A 20,805-nucleotide genomic window follows, 5' to 3' on the forward strand; every position below is an offset into this window, starting at 1 on the left:
AGCCCATTAAAAATTAAATTCAACATCTCCAAAAAAATCGCAAGAAATGCTATGTTCACAATTTTTTCGCAACATTTTTGTAACAAATCCTAAGTAGTAGGTTATTACTGATGAACAAAAAAATATTTTCAATGGTATATTCAAATTAAAACTAGTAAAAACTTACCACGTAAGCTTTGTTGTATAAGTGTTGCACAAAAGTTGTGAATGCAACACTTTCAAAAAATTGACCAAACAAACAAATTAGCCTAAGCATATTTTAAAATCGCTATTTTTTAAATTAAAAAATGCACACTTTTCAAATACCTAGTATGTTACTGCTTGGTTTAGTCTTTAGCCGAATTTGTTGGATTTATGTGATATATTTTAAAAAAGATAATGCATTTTATTTATATAATACTTATTTAGGCAATATGTTGGTAATTGAATGAGAGATCAGTAGTTTAATGATTTCTAAATTGTATACATTGAATGAAAAGTGAGAACGGAAGGGAAGGAGGCGTAAGGGAAGTGAGGACTGAGAAGTCACATGTCACGCAACGTCTTTTTCATGTACTGAACTACTACTAATGACATATTATCATGGGCGGCGCCACCTTAAGGCAGGGTGGTCCCAAGACCACCCTGACCTGAATTTTTTTTATATTAATTTAAAAAAATTTATTTGTCTATCTTTCAAAAAAAATTTGGGAACACCCTCAATTTTTTTTTATGCCAATAAAATTAAATTTTGCTTCATAATTTGTTTTACATTCAATGGATGAATGATTGTTTGGTTGTATGCATTGAAAGAGTTGTAACTTGTAGCATTGATAATGAGACTATCATGTACCGATTTCAAAATATGAAAACTTATAGAAAACAATTGTAAAATTTATGCATTTAAGTGTTTTTCTATTGTTGTTATTGTCAATATATGAATTTCTCTTTTTATTAGATTGTATAATTTATGTTTCTTAAGAAATATCCTAAAAAAATTGCTGGAGCTGCCACTGTATATTACATACAAATGTACAAACATTACATTTTGAAAATAAAGTCTTGATATTTAGTTTCAAAATGTGACTTGAAATAGTGAGAAGAACCCTTTTTTTTTCTTTTTTTCTACTTAATGTGTGTTAAATTATAAATTAGTAAATAAAAGGGTGACATTTTAAAAATATATACATAAAAACTAAAAAGAAAAAAATGAGATTATAAACCAGATGACATTCCTTATTTAAGGTGTGTTTAAACTAGGCTTGTTTTATTGGATATTAATTTTAACAAATCTATAGATAAATTATAGTTTTTTTCTTGCATGACAAACTTTTAAAGATTATTTGAAATGAATAATCAAGGGCCGCGCCAAGTTAATCCCACATTGGAAAATGAGTGTGAGTTATAGAAGTTTAAAGTCTGTGCCGTGTATCCAAGAGTTGGGCAATTTTGGATATACAGCACTTTTAGTTTCTTTAAAACATTTTCCCCTCTTCTCTTATGTGTGTGTGTGTTAAAATACTTAGTAATTTTTTTTTTTTTTTAAAAAAAAAGGGCCACGCCAAGTGTAGTTAAGAGTGGTCACATGACAACTTGATTTGAATTTTTTTTTTTTTTAATATACCTATAAAAATTTGGATTTTAAACTAATAAGGGTCATTAACCACCCTTAAAAAAAAAAAAAAAAAAAAAAAAAAAAACCTTGACCACCCTAAAAAAACTTGAACACCTTAAATAACAATTTGAGCCCATTAAAAATTAAATTCAACATCTCCAAAAAAATCGCAAGAAATGCCATGTTCACAATTTTTTCACAACATTTTTGTAACAAATCCTAAGTAATAGGTAGTTACTGATAGACAAAAAAATAATTTCAGTGGTATATTCAAATTAAAACTAGTAAAAACTTACCATGTAGGCTTTGTTGTGTAAGTGTTGCACAAAAGTTGTGAACGCAACACTTTTAAAAAATTGTCCAAACAAACAAATTAGCCTAAGCATATTTTTAAATTGATTTTTTTTTTTTATTAAAAAATGCACACTTTCAAATAGCTAGAATGTTAGTGCTTGGTTTAGTCTTTAGCCGAATTTGTTGGATTTATGTGATATATTTTTTCAAAAGGATAATGCATTTTATTTATACAATACTTATTTAGGCAATATGTTGGTAATTGAATGAGAGATCAGTAGTTTAATGATTTCTAAATTGTATACATTGAAAAAGATGTAACTAATAACATTGATATTGAAGATATCATATCATACAATGATTTCAAAATATGAAAACCTGTCAAGGAAATTTTAAAGCTATATATATTTGTGCATTTTTTTTTTTTGTGATGTTAATATATTCGAGTTTTATTTTTGTTAATTTTTTTTAATTTAAGTTATTTAATGATCATCCTGGAAAAAAAAAATCCTAGAGCCACCACTGTCAATAATAACTACCTAATTTCATCAAAATAATAATAATAACTACCTAATTTAATAAATTATTTAAATTTTAAGTTTCTATAATTTAAAATTATGTATAAAATATGAGTTTAATCATCGAATAGTAAATAATATCCAAATGACATGAAATTTTGTTAACTTTTTAAAAACATATAAAAGTATAACGTAATTCAATGGCAAGGTTTTCAAAGTATTCATTCAAAAAAATTATTAAATAATGTAATATTACTTGTTAAAATTACACGTGGCATAACATGAGTTGAGCTTCTTATATATAGGATTGAACCATGTCCAATGTTAGAGATTTTGTCGCTCGAATGTAATTTTGGAGTGGGGAATCTGTCATTCTAATTTCTATCTGATCTAATGTTCCATTTATCAACCCAAAAAAAAAAAAAAAAAAAAACTGATCTAATGTTCCACTTTTGTACAACTTTGTCACATTAGTCCACAAGGCCTATAGAGCAGTTTTGCAATCTCCTTCTGTCGGCCTTGTCCATTCCAATGTCCTGGCCCAGTGGGCGTGTTCTTGTTTCATATGGAGTCATGAGTCATGACAAGAACAATCCCATTCTAGTTTATCACAGTGACATTTTAGCATAAAATTGATCTAAAGACCTTGTGATACTTTGCAATGTTGCATGGGGTTTGGCTTGGGTCCAATGCTCTTAGAGCTGCATAAGAGCATTGGACCAAACCTTCCCTTCACATAGAGCTTTTTTTGAGATACTTCACATGGGACTTTATAATTAGGACTATACAAGAATCAACCATTTATAAACAAAGAGGTCAATTCAAGAAAAGTTTATTTACGTTCATTTATTTAGAAAAATGAGGCAATTTTAACCTGAAGTTTAGACAAAATTACTTGACTATTAAACAAATCAAGCTCAAACATAAATAATGTGTTAATGAAAATGTTATAAATATACTTATATACACTCTTGTACACGAGGAGAGGCCAAATCCAAAGAGAGTAAAAATAAATAAATAAATAAGTTGTGGTTTACAAGGTTGTAAATGAACCAAGCCGTACATAAATAGCTCAGGCTCGGTTCAATAAAAAACTTGTTCACATTTGTTTGTTTATAAAATAAGCCAAACTTAAGCTTTAATAAGCTTGTTTAACAAATGAGCCAAGCTCAAGAGAGATTAAAAAAAAAAAAATTATTCATGAAAAAACTCCTGCACAATAGGGTTCGATAAAAAAACAACTTGAGTTTAGGTAGGTTTATGGGCTTCATAATAAGATTAATATGAGCTTCATAATAAGATTAATATGAGCTAGAACAATTAACTAATAAGTATTGTACTAAGCCTTTAATTAATTGGGTGTTGGAGCACTCATCCAAACCAAATGAGCTTGATAATATACTTAATATGAGCTTTATAATGAAATTGTATTGGAACTTGATCTCAAGGGCTTAACATTTAGCTTGAGTTTGAGCTTGATAATATACTTAATGTGAGAGTTTTATAATGAACTTGTATTGGAACTTGATCCTGAGGGCTCAATATTTAACTTAAGTTTGAGCTTGATACTGAGCTTAAGCTTAGCTTGATTAATGAATCAAGCTAAGGCGAGCTTAAACTTTTAGACATTCTAACAAGTTCAAGCTCAAACACAATTCGTAGGCTTGCTCAAACTCAAGCCAAACTTGAACATTTTACATTTGCTGTCAAACCAAGCTTGAACATTCAATACTCAACAAAATTCAGCTTGTTTACAACGTACGAACTACAACAAACTTGGACTATGGTGATGAAATCTAGTGAGGAAAAAAAATTTAGTCACCAAATAGCAACATTTAGTGAGGAAATAAAAAATTCATCACCAAATCTTAAAAAATACATAAAAATAGTGACGAAATCATATTTTCGTCACTAAAGATATTACAATTGGTGACAAAACTTCCTTTTGTCACTATAGGCTGTGGAAAAAACTAGCCTCAAAGAAATTTGTAGGCATGGATGTCTACGGTGACGAAATATTTCGTCACACAAAGTGGGATCTAGGGAGACGAAAACATTCGTCACCAAATATTAACAATAGGTGACGAAACACTAATTTTGTCGCCCAATATTAAAAAATTTATTATCATTGGTGACCAAATGCTTTTTCGTCACTTATAAATCCCAAAAAAGTGAGATGCCAATCCAAAATGTTACGCGTGAAAGACAAAATTTGTTGACGCTAAACATTTAAAATAAACACATTTAGTGACAAAATCTAATTTCATCACCATATATTGCTACTAGGAGCACATTGAGTGAAGAAACCTATTTTCGTCACCTAAAGCAATAAGCGATATAGTCACTATAATGCCCTAGCCCATATTCAAAAAAAAAGTGTGGGGAAGGGGGGAGGGGGGTCAGATTTTTAGACCCACATGTGATCCCCCACCTACCCACTTATTCCCCACCATACAATCACAAATATCTCTCTCCCTCTCTCTTGGCCGGCCACACTCCTCTCCTTCTCTTCTCTTTTCTTTCCTTTTCAGACAAGCACAAAAACACTCATCTCCCCCTCTCACACTCTCCCACCGGTGCATCACCCCACCTTCACAATTATTTTTCTGGTGAGTTTTACCTGAAAAACTCCATAAGAACCTCTTAAGCTCTCATATCTCATCTTATTTAAGGTAAAATCTCTATAACCCACCTTTTAATATCTTTGGGTTTTTATCTTATTTTCGCCAGATTGCTCTTTTATATTGTGGGTTTTATTTTAGGGGTTGTTTATTGTGTTTTTTGGGACATTTAAGACTTGATTGGAGGTTTTTAATTTAATGTGGTGGAATTGATGTATTTTTTGACAACTATGTAAATTGAGTTTCTTGAGAAATCATGTGGGTTTTTTATTAATATGGGAGATTAGGGCTAATTTTTGAAAGAGGGTTTCCTTGTATTTTGAAATGACTTTGGCATATGTGGGTGTGAGTATAGTGTTAACTATAAATTTGTGCAATTAATGTGAATATGTGCTTTTTGTATACCAAGTGTTTGACAAATTGTCTCTATGAGTTATGAGTTTTGGTTCTTGATTTTTGGTTGTGGTGAATGTTTATTTGAGATTATGGGCTTCATCCCTTGTTTTTAATATGCTTTGACACATGTGGTTTTAATGTAATCAAGTCCCAAAGAATTTTGTCTAGTATTAAAGATATAACAATTTTGTTTTGGGATCCTAAATTTGTCAAGGACAGATTTGAGTTAGTTGCAATACGTGATTTTTAATAAATTATAAAAAAATCGTTTAGGCTTAATTTTTTGTGGTACCTTGTATACAGGTATGGGTATGTTCCCTTTAATTTTTGAATTAATCGAATAACATTTCATGGACCAAACCAATTTTGCAAAATGGCTAGCCTGTAATGCATTGAATTTGAAAGTACAACGAAAACATTAAGGTTTTGTTGAATTTACTTCAAACCTTTGTTGAACAGATTGGCTTGCAAATTCATATGTTTTTCTTGACATGTGTTTTGCTTAAGTTGATTTTAATTATGGTTTGGTTTAATCATTTAGTACCCAAAAGGGAAACTCATGAGATATGCTACCTCTATTTTGAAGTGATGTGTTTTATGTGATGCTTACATACGCACTTTTGCTTGCTATATAGAGAATTAAAATGCTTTAGTTGGTGCTATGGAACTATGAGTTCTTGTATGCTTGTTTGGTTCCCATTTAGGAAGGGGTACTTGTCTTAGGATGGGCAAACTAGGCTTTAGGAATACATCAGACATGGAACTTAGTTTATTGGTGGTGATTGAAGTATTATGCTAATTTGGGAGATTTGTGTTATAAATAGTTGGTGACTCCTTTTACTAAATTTATCAAGGCTAGAACTAATTCTACTAGAGGTTAGGCTCTTAGGGTTTGTTAGCCTTGGGCGTGGTGGGCCTATATTTTATGGTTGAGATTGCGTATCCTAGGAAGGATCGCGATTTTGTGTTAATTCACTTGGAGTTTTGGAATTTTATGTATATTTAGAGACATGATTTGTAGTTCATATTGTTGTAAATATATTGTAGAGCTCTGACTTATATTGTGGAGAGTTCAATTTGTTTATTTATATTTATCATGAGGAAAGCAGTGGCGAAGCCAAGAATTTTGTGTCAAAATAAACTCAAATTACAAATAGACACTACCCAAAGAAATTCACATAATATATTTGTGTGTATGAAAATATAAATTTTAATTTTCTTATTCTAAAGTAAGTTATATACATATACACAAAATTATCAACTTTAATATGTATATATACACACCTAGACACAAGATCTTCTTTAAAAGAAAAACTTATAATCTTTTTAAACTCTAGTAAGTATACAAACATTGTATAATTGGGTATACAACATAGAAATATATAGAACAAAAAAAAAATTGAATATAGTATCTTTCATCAAAGTCATGCTCAACAATAATACTTCACGTAATAAACTTCATCAATTATTATTTTTATAACAAAATTATTCATAATTTTCTTTTTAATATACAATTTTTTTGCAAAACTTCATCCATGTTTGACAAATCAAAATCATAATGTTATAATTGAAGTCTCATATGAGCTTTTTTTTATTGATAAATTCTTGAGAATAGAAAATTTCAACCAAATTGCATATATTATTAATGTTGAATGATTTGAACCATTAATAGGATTTGAAATTGAGCTAAAAATTAGGGGTTTCACTTTTTACTCACAAAACTTACTACCTAATTATTTCATTCTATTGCAATTGTATATCAACTCTAAACTTTTTTTTTTTTTTTTTTTTTTTGGAAAGATTACTAGATTAGTTGACCAATCTAGTAATCTTTTTTGGAGGCAACTCCTATTTTTTTCATATAACCTTTAAATATTTATAGAATATACCTATATTGTAAAAAAAAAAAAAATTAAATTTTGGAGGGGTCAAGGTCTCCCCAAGCATGCATGTGGCTACGCCCCTCCAATTTCTCTTAATGGTTTTTTTCTCATGCTATGGACCCATTTGGGTTCGAGACATGACAGCTATTGCCCTTCCTTTCACTCAACAACTACTTTTATACATCTTGATGTTGCTTAAGTTACATTATCGTAGCGCAATAATATTGTTATCATCAAAGTTCAATGAATCTCAAATTGCAGGTATTGAAAATTATTCTAAAGCTAAAATGAATATATTCTAAGTTAGGGATCAAGAAGCAAAATTCTCAAAGCATAGTTACATAGTGATATCATGTGTTATTGGCTAACATGAGTTGTTGAAGTAAATTAAAGTTGTTTGTAGGAGTGGTCAAAATTGATAACTAAAGTCATATATAACTATCAATATTTGATGGTGAGAATTTCATGGTTGCACCATTTTTTTTTTCATCGTTATTATTTGTGGTGTATTAAAAGGAAAAATAATGTACTGGAGCACTAAGAAGAGGACAAGTGGACTAAGGAGAAAGTTAGTACACTCGACTTGAGTATAGTAAGTATTCTATACTTAAATACTTGTAAAATTGTATAATGAAATTGAGGAGACTTGAGTTATGATGGATTGTTGAGTTGGAGTAAGTGGGTAGATTGCATGTGTTATAAGGTGATTTAAGTTGATATTAGAAGTGTCAATTGTGCTAAGTCTTAGAAAAAAACTATTGTATTTTTTGTATTTGTGGTGGTAGCTTTGTATTGGTATGGATATATATATATATATATATATATGTTTTGTTAGTGATGTATGGTAGAGAATTTGGTGTGGAATACTATGGAATTAGGGTTTTGGAAGATTAGTGTTGAGATTTTCTTTGCTGGGTGTTTAAGTTTTATTTGTTAGAATTAGTTAGGATTTTAATTTGGAAGATTTGGAGACCCGTTAGAAAGAATCAAACTTAGGAACAACCTAAACCTACATATTTATGTTTCTTTATTTTTGAGTCCAACCTTCAGCCCATTTCCATTGCTTTGAGCCTCTTGATTTCTTTATTTGGACTGTTGAGGTGCTATATTTCCTTGTCCCTATCTCTTTTTGATACTAGTTGTTTGGGTCTTGTTTGTGCAGTGCAGTTAATTCTTGTTTCATTTTGTTATATGATTTGGATTTCTCTGTTGATATACTAGAATTGCTTGTTTAACCCAAAAAAAAAAAAGGCTTCCTCTTACTTGTTATTAGATTTTTCAGATTCTTTATAAGTTAACTTGTAGTTCTTAAGGGGACCAAAAGCACACTGCTTGTAGTAAATTCCCTCCCTTTTCTTTCCTTACTGTAATTATTGGTTCCTGAGTCATTTTGAATCAAAATGAACCTTCTCAACAATGTTTTAATAAGCTTTGCTGCCTTGTAAAGCATTCTCTTTGAATTGCAAATAGAAGTCCAGTTCTACTATCGTGATCATTCCCTTGCCCATGATAATCATGTAGTGATGATGTTCAAGTTTATCATGTTGTAATCTTGACATTTTTGGTATGTTATGTTAATGATCTAAGTATCAAAAGGCATAAGATGTGCTTCTATCAAACTTTTTTTTTAAACTAGATCCATGTTAGTAATATTAATGTATCAAATTTAGCTAAACTTTGGGCAATCTTGTGATTAGATGTACAAGTAGTTGCTTCTTTCAATAGAAATGGTATCAATGCATTTTTCTTTATACTTGTGCAGATATGAAATTGGTGGCAAAGAGACATTTTTTGTGGCGCTACTTGAACTCTATCATTTTCTAATGTATGGAAGACATCACTTATCAATATATTGTTGTAATTACTTTGTGAACAACTCACTTAAATAGTTTTAATAGTATAATGGTTCTTTATTTCCTTTTTAGATTGTATGGATGATTTGTTTATGGATGTGGTCGGAAATGAACAGGTTAATGTAATGTAATGGCAAGTAAATGTAAAGAACATTAATAATTTTTGTCTCCAATAGCTTACTATAAGCAGAAATTGGTGACGAAATAATTCATCGCCTAATCTATTGAAATTGAAAATTTAAAAAAAAAATCAGTGACAAATATTTTGTCACCTTATATGGTAAAATAAATAAAAAATTACAAATTAAAAATCATTGGTGACAAATATATTTTATCTTTGAATATAATGTTTAGTGATGAAAATATTAGGTGATGAAAAAATTTCATCACCTATCATATTTTTTATTAAGAAAATTTAAACCTATTGGTGACAAAAATTTTCGTCACAAGACATTCGATGTCAGGGCTTAGGTGACGAATGTTGTTTCGTCACCATCGTCCACTTTTGTTGTAATCATAGGTTGATCAGATCAAGTCCATTTTTGACACTTGCTCATGTATTGGAAGAAGAGCAATGCTACATACACAAAAAATGTGACAACATTTTTACAATAGATGAGTTGACAAGCTTGTACTAGTTTTCATCTAGGCCCATTACTAACATCACTTCTTTACCTATCACTAACAATCTGTTATATCAGCATGTGTCGAATTTTTTCGTCTATAGACTTTTCTCATTAAAAGAAATATAGCAATTGTAGGGATGAAGGGCCCAGATGATAATATTGGGTCGTGGGTCACGTCCAAAGACATCAAATAGCTCGAGAACAAACCAGTGCAAATAAAGGCAGATAGATATTGGGCCAAGAAAAAGGTCAGGACATGATGAGTAGGTGATGTTGTCCGAGGATCAATGCCACCTCAGCCAACAATACGTAGGCCTAAAGTCCAACTACCCATCAAAAACTAAGCAGCAGGCAATCGTGCTTGGATGGATAAGCGTCAAAAAGATATAAGACAAAAGAGAAGTGAGAAATATCTGAGAAGAAAGTTGCTACCACCACATTGAATGCTCTACATCTAATCCCTTGGCCGCATTAATGTGGAAGTGATGTTTGAATAGTAAGTGATGCATGAATAGTAACTTTCAGCCTTACAACTATCCCCAAAGACTTCAGGAAGGTGCTGATGGGACAAGTATCGAAAAGATTAGTAGTCTAATCTACACGTGGAGGGCTAAGATGAAAGAAAGAAATGAAGTATAAAAGGGATGAACTCCCTCACAGAGGGGATCAAGAGAAAACCAGAGAAAACATCACTGTGTAACCAAGAACTATAATTTTTGTATAAATCTAAGAGAAATATATAAGAACATACCTTCCTTGGACTTGACCGAGGAGAGCCTTTTTTTGTTCAAACTATTTGTTCATTCCACTAATAACTAATCTATTGTGACCAATATCTTCCTAACTCATTGAACGTTTAGTCTCAGGCCCACTCTCTAACAAATTCATTGTTTTGGGCTCATTGGGCCATTATCCATCCATTTTTTGGGCTATGAAGCAAAACGTGCCCTTACAGCAATGATTCAAGCCCTATTAATTTTGTAAAATATAGTAGACAAAGGATTAGACAGAAGTATAACATGCCCTTTAACACAAACTCAAAACAATGATCACATACATATATAACTCAAAACCCAACAAGTTTTGACTATTGATGCTCCTCCTTGCAAATTGTAATGCTTTCTACTAAGTTTGTTTATGTATTGTGATTTGAAATGGGATATGTTATAGAGAACAATTGTGAATTTGTTTGATTTCTTTTGTCGTTTTTTTTGGGAATATTTGCTTTTTAAATGATTATAATCTGGTTTAGGGGTATTGACAAAATTGTGTTTGGTTCCTAAGAAAATGGAAGAATTAATCAAACTAACGACACCGCAACTTTTGTACATCATTCCCACCCCTTTCACAACTGATGTGCAATCAAGCATGAGCTGACAACACCTCGTAGGTGCGGAGTAAACCCCTCTCCCCCAAACTCAAAACCGTCTGCACCGCACCTTGTACAACCCTTAACTCACCAAATGCGAGAGTGGTATTTTATATAAAATGGTTTCATGAGTTGACTATATAATTTATAATTTAATAAATCAATAAAAGGGAGAGGTAAATTTGAACTAATCAATAATCTTACTATGACCATTAGTTACAAGACTTCGAAATCTCTCGAATGGCTACGAAGCCAAACTTCAATGCAACCCCCAAAGTCCGTAAAGTTCTCCAATCCCATGAGACTTCTTTTGAAAAAAGAAAAAAAAAAATTATGCAAGCCAACAAACCATTTAATTTACCCTCTATTTTTTTTGAGTTTTTTCATCACCGCTTCTACTTGTCAAGCTACTGGGCACTGTCACAAAGCATCAGCATCTAAATCTCTTTCACATGCCACGTCTTCTTAAACAAATTCAACCCAAGCTTGTCTTTTGCTAAATCACATCTTATTCTTGTCCTCTTCGGTAAGTCAAACCATCGCATCCAATAATCCAATCACTCCATTCTCAACCCTCTCCATAATTAAACCCTAATCTTTCTTTTATCAGTAAATGCCATAACTTTCTAACCAACGATGTTGAGTTGCAGCAGGGTGACTGTTTAATATAGTTTTAGATCTAAAATAATAATTATAAATGAGTTTTTTTATATTTAAATATCACTTTAAAATATGATTTTTCTATTTTTTTTATATTTAAATTTACTTTTCAATTTGCGACAAAAAGCTCAATCTTGAATTCTTGATCAATGTACATCCACATTCATCAGCAAGAATATAAAATTTTATCCTCGCAATACGTACCTACCAGAAGAAAAGAGACTTTATAGTTTTTATTTTTGCTGAATGATAAGAGTCTTTATAGTTGAAAGGTAATTGAGCAACTTGCAGATGATTATTAGAAAGCTTAACCAGACAAATAAACTACTAGTATAACTACAAAATCTTTGGTTGAAAGGTAATTGAGCAACTTGCAGATGATTATTAGAAAGCTTAACCAGACAAATAAACTACCTAGGATAACTACAAAATATAAAAAATATTACATCTATAATATTTTCATAACAAATCTTAAATAATAGATTTTTTTTTGAGAAAAATTTTAAATAGTAAATTATTATTAGTTTTAATCTAAATTTAGTGTCAAAGTATTCGGAATGAAGCAGTGGACGAGTGACGGGTGTCAAGTGTTAAGTGTCAACATCAATGAATCACAACCAACATGTTGTTTCCGACATGAACAATTTAAGCATCTTGTGTAGGTTATATTTGTTTGTTTGTTTCTCAGTTTTATATTCCCTCAAAAGCTTCAAACCGAAAAATGAATTCCAAATCCCCAGGTTCCCACGTCGTAGATTCCGAGGTAAGAGGTCAAAAATAAGTATGATCACCTGCTACTACGAGAGACATACCCATGTTCTGTAAATATCGAACGGTGGATCTTAAAAAACCTTTTTTTTTTTTTTTTTTTTTTTCGGAAAAACTTCTGTTTTACATTTGGATAAAATGTAAAACTGGCTCTCTAAGTTTTTTCAAATTTCATTTCAATTTTCTAACTTTGCTTTTATTCATTTTAGTCCTCTAGCTTTCAAGCTTATTCAATTAAGGTTTTTCCATCAATTTTTGTTATATTTTGTGGTTAATTTTTCAATTTTATAAATTTTTCTTCAAATTTTTTAAATTAAAAAATTCAATTAATGATTGAAAAATATTTTTCAGATTTTTTTTTTTCAAAAAATTTTAACAAAAGTTAATGAAAATGCCTTAATTGAATAAATCTGAAACTTAGAAGACTAAAATAGATGAAAGTAAAATTAGAGGACAGAAATGAAATCTGAAGAAAGTTAAAGGGTCAGTTTTGCATTTTAGCCTTTACATTTTGATTGATTGGTATTTATTATTTAAAAACAAGTTAGAAAAAAAAAAAAAAATATATATATATATATATATATCATAGACAAAATTTATGTATAGTACTTTAAATGTTGTTCCTTAGGTTCCACTTTTAAAATTTTGCCATGCGACGACTTAACTAAAAATTATTTTTTCATCTTATGAGAAAAAAGTGACATGGTAGAATCTTAAAATGGGAACCTAAATAACGGTACTTTAAGTATTGTACCTAAGTTTTACTCATAAAAAAATAAAAATAAAATAAAAAGCCTTACAAAATTATCTATACTATTATTAGCCTCATCACATGAGCTTTGCGCATGCGATGATACTTTTTTTTTGCTTTTTCTTTTTTTTTGTCTAGTGTCATAATTTTTCATTCATCTCAATTTTTAGATTATGACACAACCCAAAAATTAAATAAAAGAAACTAGTGAGTCTTGATAAAGTAAAAAAAAATGTTGGAACATAGTCTTGAAAGAAATATACAAAGTGGATTGAGAAGTATTTTTTGTTTTTAATTTTAAATAAGTTTGTTTTGAAAACATGGATTAGTAGGAGAGTGTCTTATTTAGTAAGCATTTTAAGTGGAGTTGGAGATATATTACCAGGTTGTCCTCAAGTTTTGTCTCTATAAAACGTAGGGTCTAAGGGTATTTCTAAACCATATAAAAGTCCATTCCAAATAGAAAAATCTTGTTATAGATAGTATAGATTTAAGGAGCTTCCAAATCATTTAAGCCATGAACTCTAAGTTGTGGCCTCTATTTAAGTCATGGAGGCATGGACTCATAGATGTGGAGTCTAAATAAAACTCCTAAAGTTTAGGTAAATTAAAATAAATAAATAAAAGTTTTTTTTTCCTCACCATGTTTCTCCATATCCCATAAAATTAGGCTCCACCTCTCCTTACACTCTCTAACTCTTCTTTTTTTTTTTAGATTATATCAACTTGGGTTTTTTTTTTTTTTTTTTTTGAAAATATTAAGTATTTTTAACACTCACACACAGGGAGAGGAGATAAAGTTTTTTAAAAAATTGGGTTTATTTTTGATAGAGTTGAACAAGAACAAAAAAGAAAAAGGTGAAAGAGAAACAAAAAAAAAATTGAGATAGATATATATATATATATATATATAATTGGCTAGAAAATTGATATGAACATTATTTCAATTTACACAAAAAAAAAAAAAAAAAAAAAAAAAGCGTGTTCAAAGGCTAGTATATATAATTAATTCGCTGAATAAAAAGCAAAACATAGCATTCCTTATGTTGAATGGCCAAGTTAGACTTCTCAATTAAAGAGAACCAATCAATAAAGTGTGTGTGTGTGTATATATAGAAAAAATTATAAGAGAGAAGGGAAATTTTTAAAAGTTAGGGGACTAGGGGTCTCCGCCCACTCCCTCCATTAGTGCTTACATTTCTCTATTAAATTCAACTGTGTACCTCATTGATTAATACAACTACATAGTTGAATCTAATTATCTTTTAAAAAATTTATATATATATATATATATATATATTTATATATATAGACACACACACATAAATCAACTGAATAAATGGCAAAACTTAGTGTACCTTACATTCAAAGGCGTTGTTTACAACTTTTATTCAAGGAGGCCAATCAATAAATTATATATATATAGAAAAATGACTGGTGGGAAGATGAATTTTTTAAAGCCAAAGGGTTATGGCCCCCCGCCCCCTCCCTCCACTAGTGCTCATGGCTCTTAATAATTAAATTCAAATATGTACCTACTTGGCCAATTTAACAACATAGTTGAATTTAACTATCCTTTAAGACAAATTCATTACACAAGAATTTGGGATGGGAATTGTTATATTTTGAGAATTCATGAAAATTCGATAGTTCATTGACTAAATTTTTGAGAATTACAATTTCCATGAATATCTCATTTCCCATGAAACACGAGAATCCTAACTCCCACATTTTAGGTAGGAAATATCAATTACTACAAATCTTGTATATGTGAGAATTATTAATGTGATATATGTGTATGTACACACACACAAACACATATATAAGCAAGGTCCCAATTTGTTGTAAGAGTACTATTCTATTTTTTGCCTACCTCATAGATTAATAGTGTGGTATATGGAATTTGAGACCTCTACATTTACTGATTTACAGCATATCATTCAAGTTCATTGAATAAATCATCTAAGTGTTCTCAAAGTGATTATTAATGGGATATTTAAATTAAATTTTTCACTTTTTCTATTTACAAATAATAATAACTTTATAGAGTTTATTCTAATACAAAAATACTTCTTTTTTTTCACTCAAATAAGATGTTGAGTAATGTCTAAGGGTATTTTTATCTTCTAAAAATTATCTATAGTTGTCAAATTATTAATTATTTAGTTACTAAAATTATTCGTGTAAGGCTATTCTAAAACCCTTTTTTTTTTAAGAAACAAACACGCACAAGACAAGAGAGAGGAAAAGGGGTTTTAAAATTTAGATTTTTAGATATAGTATTTTCTATAATATGATAGAAATTCAATTTGTATATGTACCAAACAACATAAATATTAACTCTCAATAATTTCAATATGTGAGTTTTTTTTTTTTTTTTGGGGAAACAATTTGTGAGTTTTTTTAAGAATACTAAATATTTTAACACATACACGGGGAGAGGGGAGAAAAACAATTTGTGAGTTTAAATCTTCAAGAATCTGCAACTCTAGTGATTTAAAATAGTTAGTAACTTAATAGAACTTTGAGAAAGATAGTAATTATCTTTTTGTGCTTTTATCATCACCTAAGCAATTATATGAAAAAGAAAAACACCTAAAAAAATTTATCAAGGTTACGTCCTACTCCATATAAAATTATAAATAGCTTAATTTATCCTTCATTACCACTCATTCAAATGAGTAACTTTTTGAAAGTAAGGTAACCCATCTAGAAGTAATCTCATAGAAGCACACTAAGCTTATTGGCTACACAATTCAAGCTGTCAATGATAGAAAAAGAAAAAGATTATAAATTTATAATCATCCATGATCCAACGGCTATGATTCACCCAAAATGTGAAGTTCAAACTATTCCAATAATTTGCTACACACACAATTATCATATTTTGTTTGCTTCATATGAGAGATTTGCTTTACTTACTCAAAGCCAGGCTAGAAGGAACCAAAAAGTGACTGACAGATCAGCGTGTTTGATCCTTAAATACTTTCGAATCCACGCACTACCTCCAAAAATATCAACTGGGTCTCCACCATTTCTCTCCCAAAACGACCAGTTTCAGTTTCATTAGACCAATCTCAAATAAAGCAATTAACTCATGGCTGATATTCATATAAACACAGAGGAGTCTCCTACTCAGACCCCACTTCTTATTCCAATTCAAAACAATAACCACAATCACCAAGTACCGCAACAAGAACAAAACGAAGAGACCCAGTTGGACCAAACACTTAAAAAGTTGGAAACTTTTCTCACTTTACTTGGTTTCAACCAGTCTTCTTGGTTGTGCATAGCTCTGTCTTGGATTGCCTTCTTGCTTATCGGTGTGGTACTCCCAGTTGTGGTGTTGGAGCAATCAAAATGCTCTGGCTGTGAGTTGTATCAGATTAAGAATTTCGAGCTAGACATTGTTGCCTCACAGGCTTGCCTCGCTGCTGTTTCTTTGCTCTGCCTTTCACACAATCTCCGCAAGTATGGGATCAGGAGGTTCCTCTTTGTTGACAGGTTTAATGGTAAAATGGCACAGCTTCATGACGATTATGTTAAACAGATTTGGGTGAGCATTTCTTATATTCTTTGGATTATTAGTCTGTGTGCGTTGCTTTTGGTTGTCTGATATGCTTTGCTATGTTGGTATTTTTTGCATTTACTTTAAGAAACAGTGAAAGTGTGTTAAGTATATGATATGGATGTTAAGTAAAACTTGTGCTTTAAATTTATGAATATGGAATCCAGTTTGATTATCCATGTAGTTTTGGTATCCCATGATCAACCCCAGTTAAGATTTGGTGAATTTGTATGATTGGATGGATCTTTGTGATCCTAAATTGTGGTTCATACTAATGAGTTGGCATACTAATTCAAGATTTTCTTTTTGTCTGTTCCCAATTTTGATAAGACCATATAAAAGGCGGTGACATTTATGGTATGAACATAATGTGCTTACCAAAATCACCAGGTCTTCCTTTCCAATCAAATCTTCAAGAGAAGAGTATAGCACATGAGCTCATCTCTAGTTATTGATTCTATACTAATCTCATACCTTTTAAGTACTTTCCTTTCCTTCTCTAGTCCTCTAAATTCACGACACTGAATAAAAAATGCTTTTATCTTCTCAATCTTTACAAGTACTTGCCTGTGCTTCAATATGTAGTTGTCATTGGATTCTAAATTATGTTGTACTAAGATTATTTGTTTGATTAATTTATTTTCATAGGGTTCTTTAAGGTTGCTCATTTTTTGGGCACTACCATGTATCATCCTGAAGATTGTACGTGAAGTCATCCGCATTTTATATGTACCCCATGAGTCAAGGTGGCTATCAGTTGCTATTTTATTGGCTTTGATTTTATCTTGGACTTATGTGAGTTTGATCTCTCTATCAGCGAGCGTATTGTTTCACTTGGTCTGTAATCTGCAAGTTATCCACTTTAATGATTATGGGAAGCTTTTGGAAAGAGAATCTGATGTCTTCGTATATATTGAGGAACACATTCGTCTGCGGTATTATCTCTCTAAGATAAGCCATAGATTCCGAATCTATCTTCTTCTAGAATTCTTGGTTGTCACAGCAAGCCAATTTCTGACCCTACTGCAGACCACGGGATATAGTGGAACAATTACTTTAATAAATGGTGGTGATTTTGCAGTAAGTTTTTAGCATTTTCCACACATAAAAATTTTATATGTTAACTGGCATCTGCAGTTGCTGAGTTCACATTGGATCCCTAGCATTTTCTCCAATTTTGTTGTATGCTTTCTATTGGAATTTAGCTGCTACATACATTCAAGCTTTAATTTTCTTTGCATATTTTCTCTTTCAACTTTTCAGGTGTCCACTATTGTTCAGGTCGTTGGGATTATTCTTTGCTTGCATGCAGCCACAAAAATTTCCCATAGAGCTCAAGCCATTACATCACTTGCAAGTAGATGGCATGCTTTAGTGACATGCGGTCCAGCAGATTCATCCCAACATAGAGTTTCAAATAATGTTGGGAACATGGAGCCTGAAAATTTTTTGAACTACATAGATATAAATTACTCTGAAAGTGATTTGGAGTCATTGGATTATGTTGCAATTCCCACTAATTCTCAGTTGGCCTCTTATATGTCCTCATATCACAAGAGAGAAGCCTTTGGTATGAAATTCACATATCTTGTTTCCATATTACATCTGATTCCTGTTTCTGTTGATTTTCTTTTAATCAGTCAAAGATCAAGAAATCATGCTTAAGTTAGATTAATACATAATGCAATTTGTCATCTCATGCACTCAGTAATAACTATCACGAATTCAGCTCCAATAATAACTGCTAGCAAATGTCCATTTTTTTGCTGTCAAAAATAAAATAAAAATAGCTGCTAGCAAATGACCAAGCATATAAAGAAACACATTAATGAGTAAATGAATGTGGATGCAGACCACTTTCTACAATTTACTGTCAGGTTAAGTGCACATAGGCTCCTGCCCATTGCTTTCATTTTTACATCAATTTTAAATGAATATTGAATGAAGCTTTGTGTCGATATTCTGTTTCAGATATGTTGAATCATGTTCTATTTCTTGTTGATGTGCACAATAATTCAGTATGAAAGCGTAGATTTTAGGCAGATTTTTCAGTTTGAATTAAGAGATTATTATGGAGGTTTCAATATTTATCTAGAAAATGAGGTTCCTGAAATGAAACAAACCCATATTTGATTACTTATAATCAATGATCTCTTCTTAGCTACGTGTAGAAGATTATGGTTTATCCTGACATCCTTTTCAATTGAATCACATGAAGTTTCTTCAGGTGATTTTTTTCTTTCTTGAGAGATCCTTTGAGAAAATGATCTGCTTCTTGTTATGGCTGTTTTACTCTTTTGATTGGATGCTGATTATCCAACTAGGATACACCTAAAAGTTATTCATTTGTGAGGTATTACCATTGTTATCACTACCCATGAAATAACTTCTGTAGTTCAGCTATCCGAACCATTCAACTCTTATCTCTAGTGCAATTATGTTTCTGACTTTCCTTATCTGCTTTAAACGCATAAATATGCTTCTTACCCATGCCATGATTCACAGAATTTCCCTTGAAGATTTTAACTTTCAACTGGTTATGTTTTCGACAGCATGCTTTGTTTCTATAAGGAGTCCTTTCATATATCCGTTGATATTATGCCTTTCAAATGCCTACAAGTGATATATTATGCCTTTCAAATGCCTACAAGTGACACTAGGGCAAGTTTGGTTCTTGATCTTTAATTTGTAACACTCTGTGGTGGTGCTTTCCTTTCCTGTGTATCCATTCCAAAAATTAGCTTCTATATATTTGGGTCTTGAACTTAAAAATGAAAATCGTTAATACATTGAGGGCTTGTTAGCTGAATTTTTCCTTTCATGCATCTTATAGATCAAAACAAGGTTGCTATTCATGATCTTTAATGTAGTGATCGCTTTTTTCAAATGTTCCTATATTAACTCAACATTGTTACATTTTTTTTTCCCAAGTATATACCATGTTATGTGTACTATATATGAAACTGATGCTTAGTCCTTTCTCTGCAGTAATGTATTTGCAGACCAATCCAGGAGGGATTACAATATTTGGATGGACAGTTGATAGGGCTCTTCTCAACACAATCTTTTTCATTGAGCTCTCTTTGGTTACCTGGGTGCTTGGAAAAACCATAGTTCTCACTTCTTCAAAGTGACAATTTTCCATTAAGCTATGGTTGCTTCACAGATCTTTTTCTTCATGACATACGCACCAGGAAAACAATGTCATTGCAGTCTTCAGACATTATTCATTCTCACTTTCAGATGATACCCTTACCTGGCCAACCACATACAGAAAGTCGATAATAAAAAGTCCCTCTTCCAATTTTTGTCGCTCTCTCTTCCCATTCATCAGACGCAGCTATTGCAATGTCCATGCCTCTATGGTACTCTATTGCAACATGGTGCCACGCATAGGAAGTTACTACAAGCTATAAATTAATACATGCTTTTGAGTTTTCCTTTTTTTTTTTGGGGGGGGAGGGGGGGGATGTGTTTTTTGTATGGCATATATCTTCGATTTGATTCATGTATTATTTTTTTATTAAATTTAGTTCACGTATTTTTCTCTTCATTATTATTATTATGTTGAAGTGTCAAAAAAGTTACGCATGAGGCACATTTGAATTTATATTCAAAAGAATAGTCATGGAACGGTTGTACAATCTCCTTTCTGGAGGCAATACAATTGCCAAGTAACAAGAAGAAAGGAGCAACTTGATATCAACCAAGTAACAAGATCTTTCAAACAGTCTTCTGGAATGTTCTTTTTGGAATATCTGAGTGATAGGTTTAATGAACTTAAAAAACCAGCCCTAAATTTGAAGGTCCTAAATTCCACCCATCATACATTCGGTCCATCAGTTTTTCGGAATATCTTGTGCATGAAGAGTGAAATAGTCCGGTTTAAAGCTAAAACACTACT

The 20,805-nt window shown here is 31.1% G+C and overlaps 1 protein-coding gene and 1 long non-coding RNA gene across 2 annotated transcripts; both read left to right on the plus strand.

Annotated features, from left to right (window-relative positions):
* The first annotated feature begins 4,781 nt into the window (after positions 1-4,781).
* Positions 4,782-9,230, plus strand: LOC115979422. Its single transcript, XR_004089052.1, has 2 exons — positions 4,782-5,078; positions 9,069-9,230. It is a non-coding gene; the product is annotated as an uncharacterized LOC115979422 (long non-coding RNA).
* A 7,132-nt stretch (positions 9,231-16,362) lies between these two features.
* On the plus strand, positions 16,363-20,323 carry LOC115982031. Its single transcript, XM_031104502.1, has 4 exons — positions 16,363-16,889; positions 17,550-17,981; positions 18,165-18,471; positions 19,890-20,323. The coding sequence occupies exons 1-4, from the start codon at positions 16,431-16,433 to the stop codon at positions 20,033-20,035; spliced, it is 1,344 nt and encodes a 447-aa protein (XP_030960362.1). The 5' UTR covers positions 16,363-16,430; the 3' UTR covers positions 20,036-20,323.
* The last annotated feature ends 482 nt before the right edge of the window (positions 20,324-20,805 follow it).

Source organism: Quercus lobata, chromosome 3 (assembly GCF_001633185.2).
Source record: "Quercus lobata isolate SW786 chromosome 3, ValleyOak3.0 Primary Assembly, whole genome shotgun sequence".
Classification (NCBI taxonomy): Eukaryota; Viridiplantae; Streptophyta; class Magnoliopsida; order Fagales; family Fagaceae; genus Quercus; species Quercus lobata.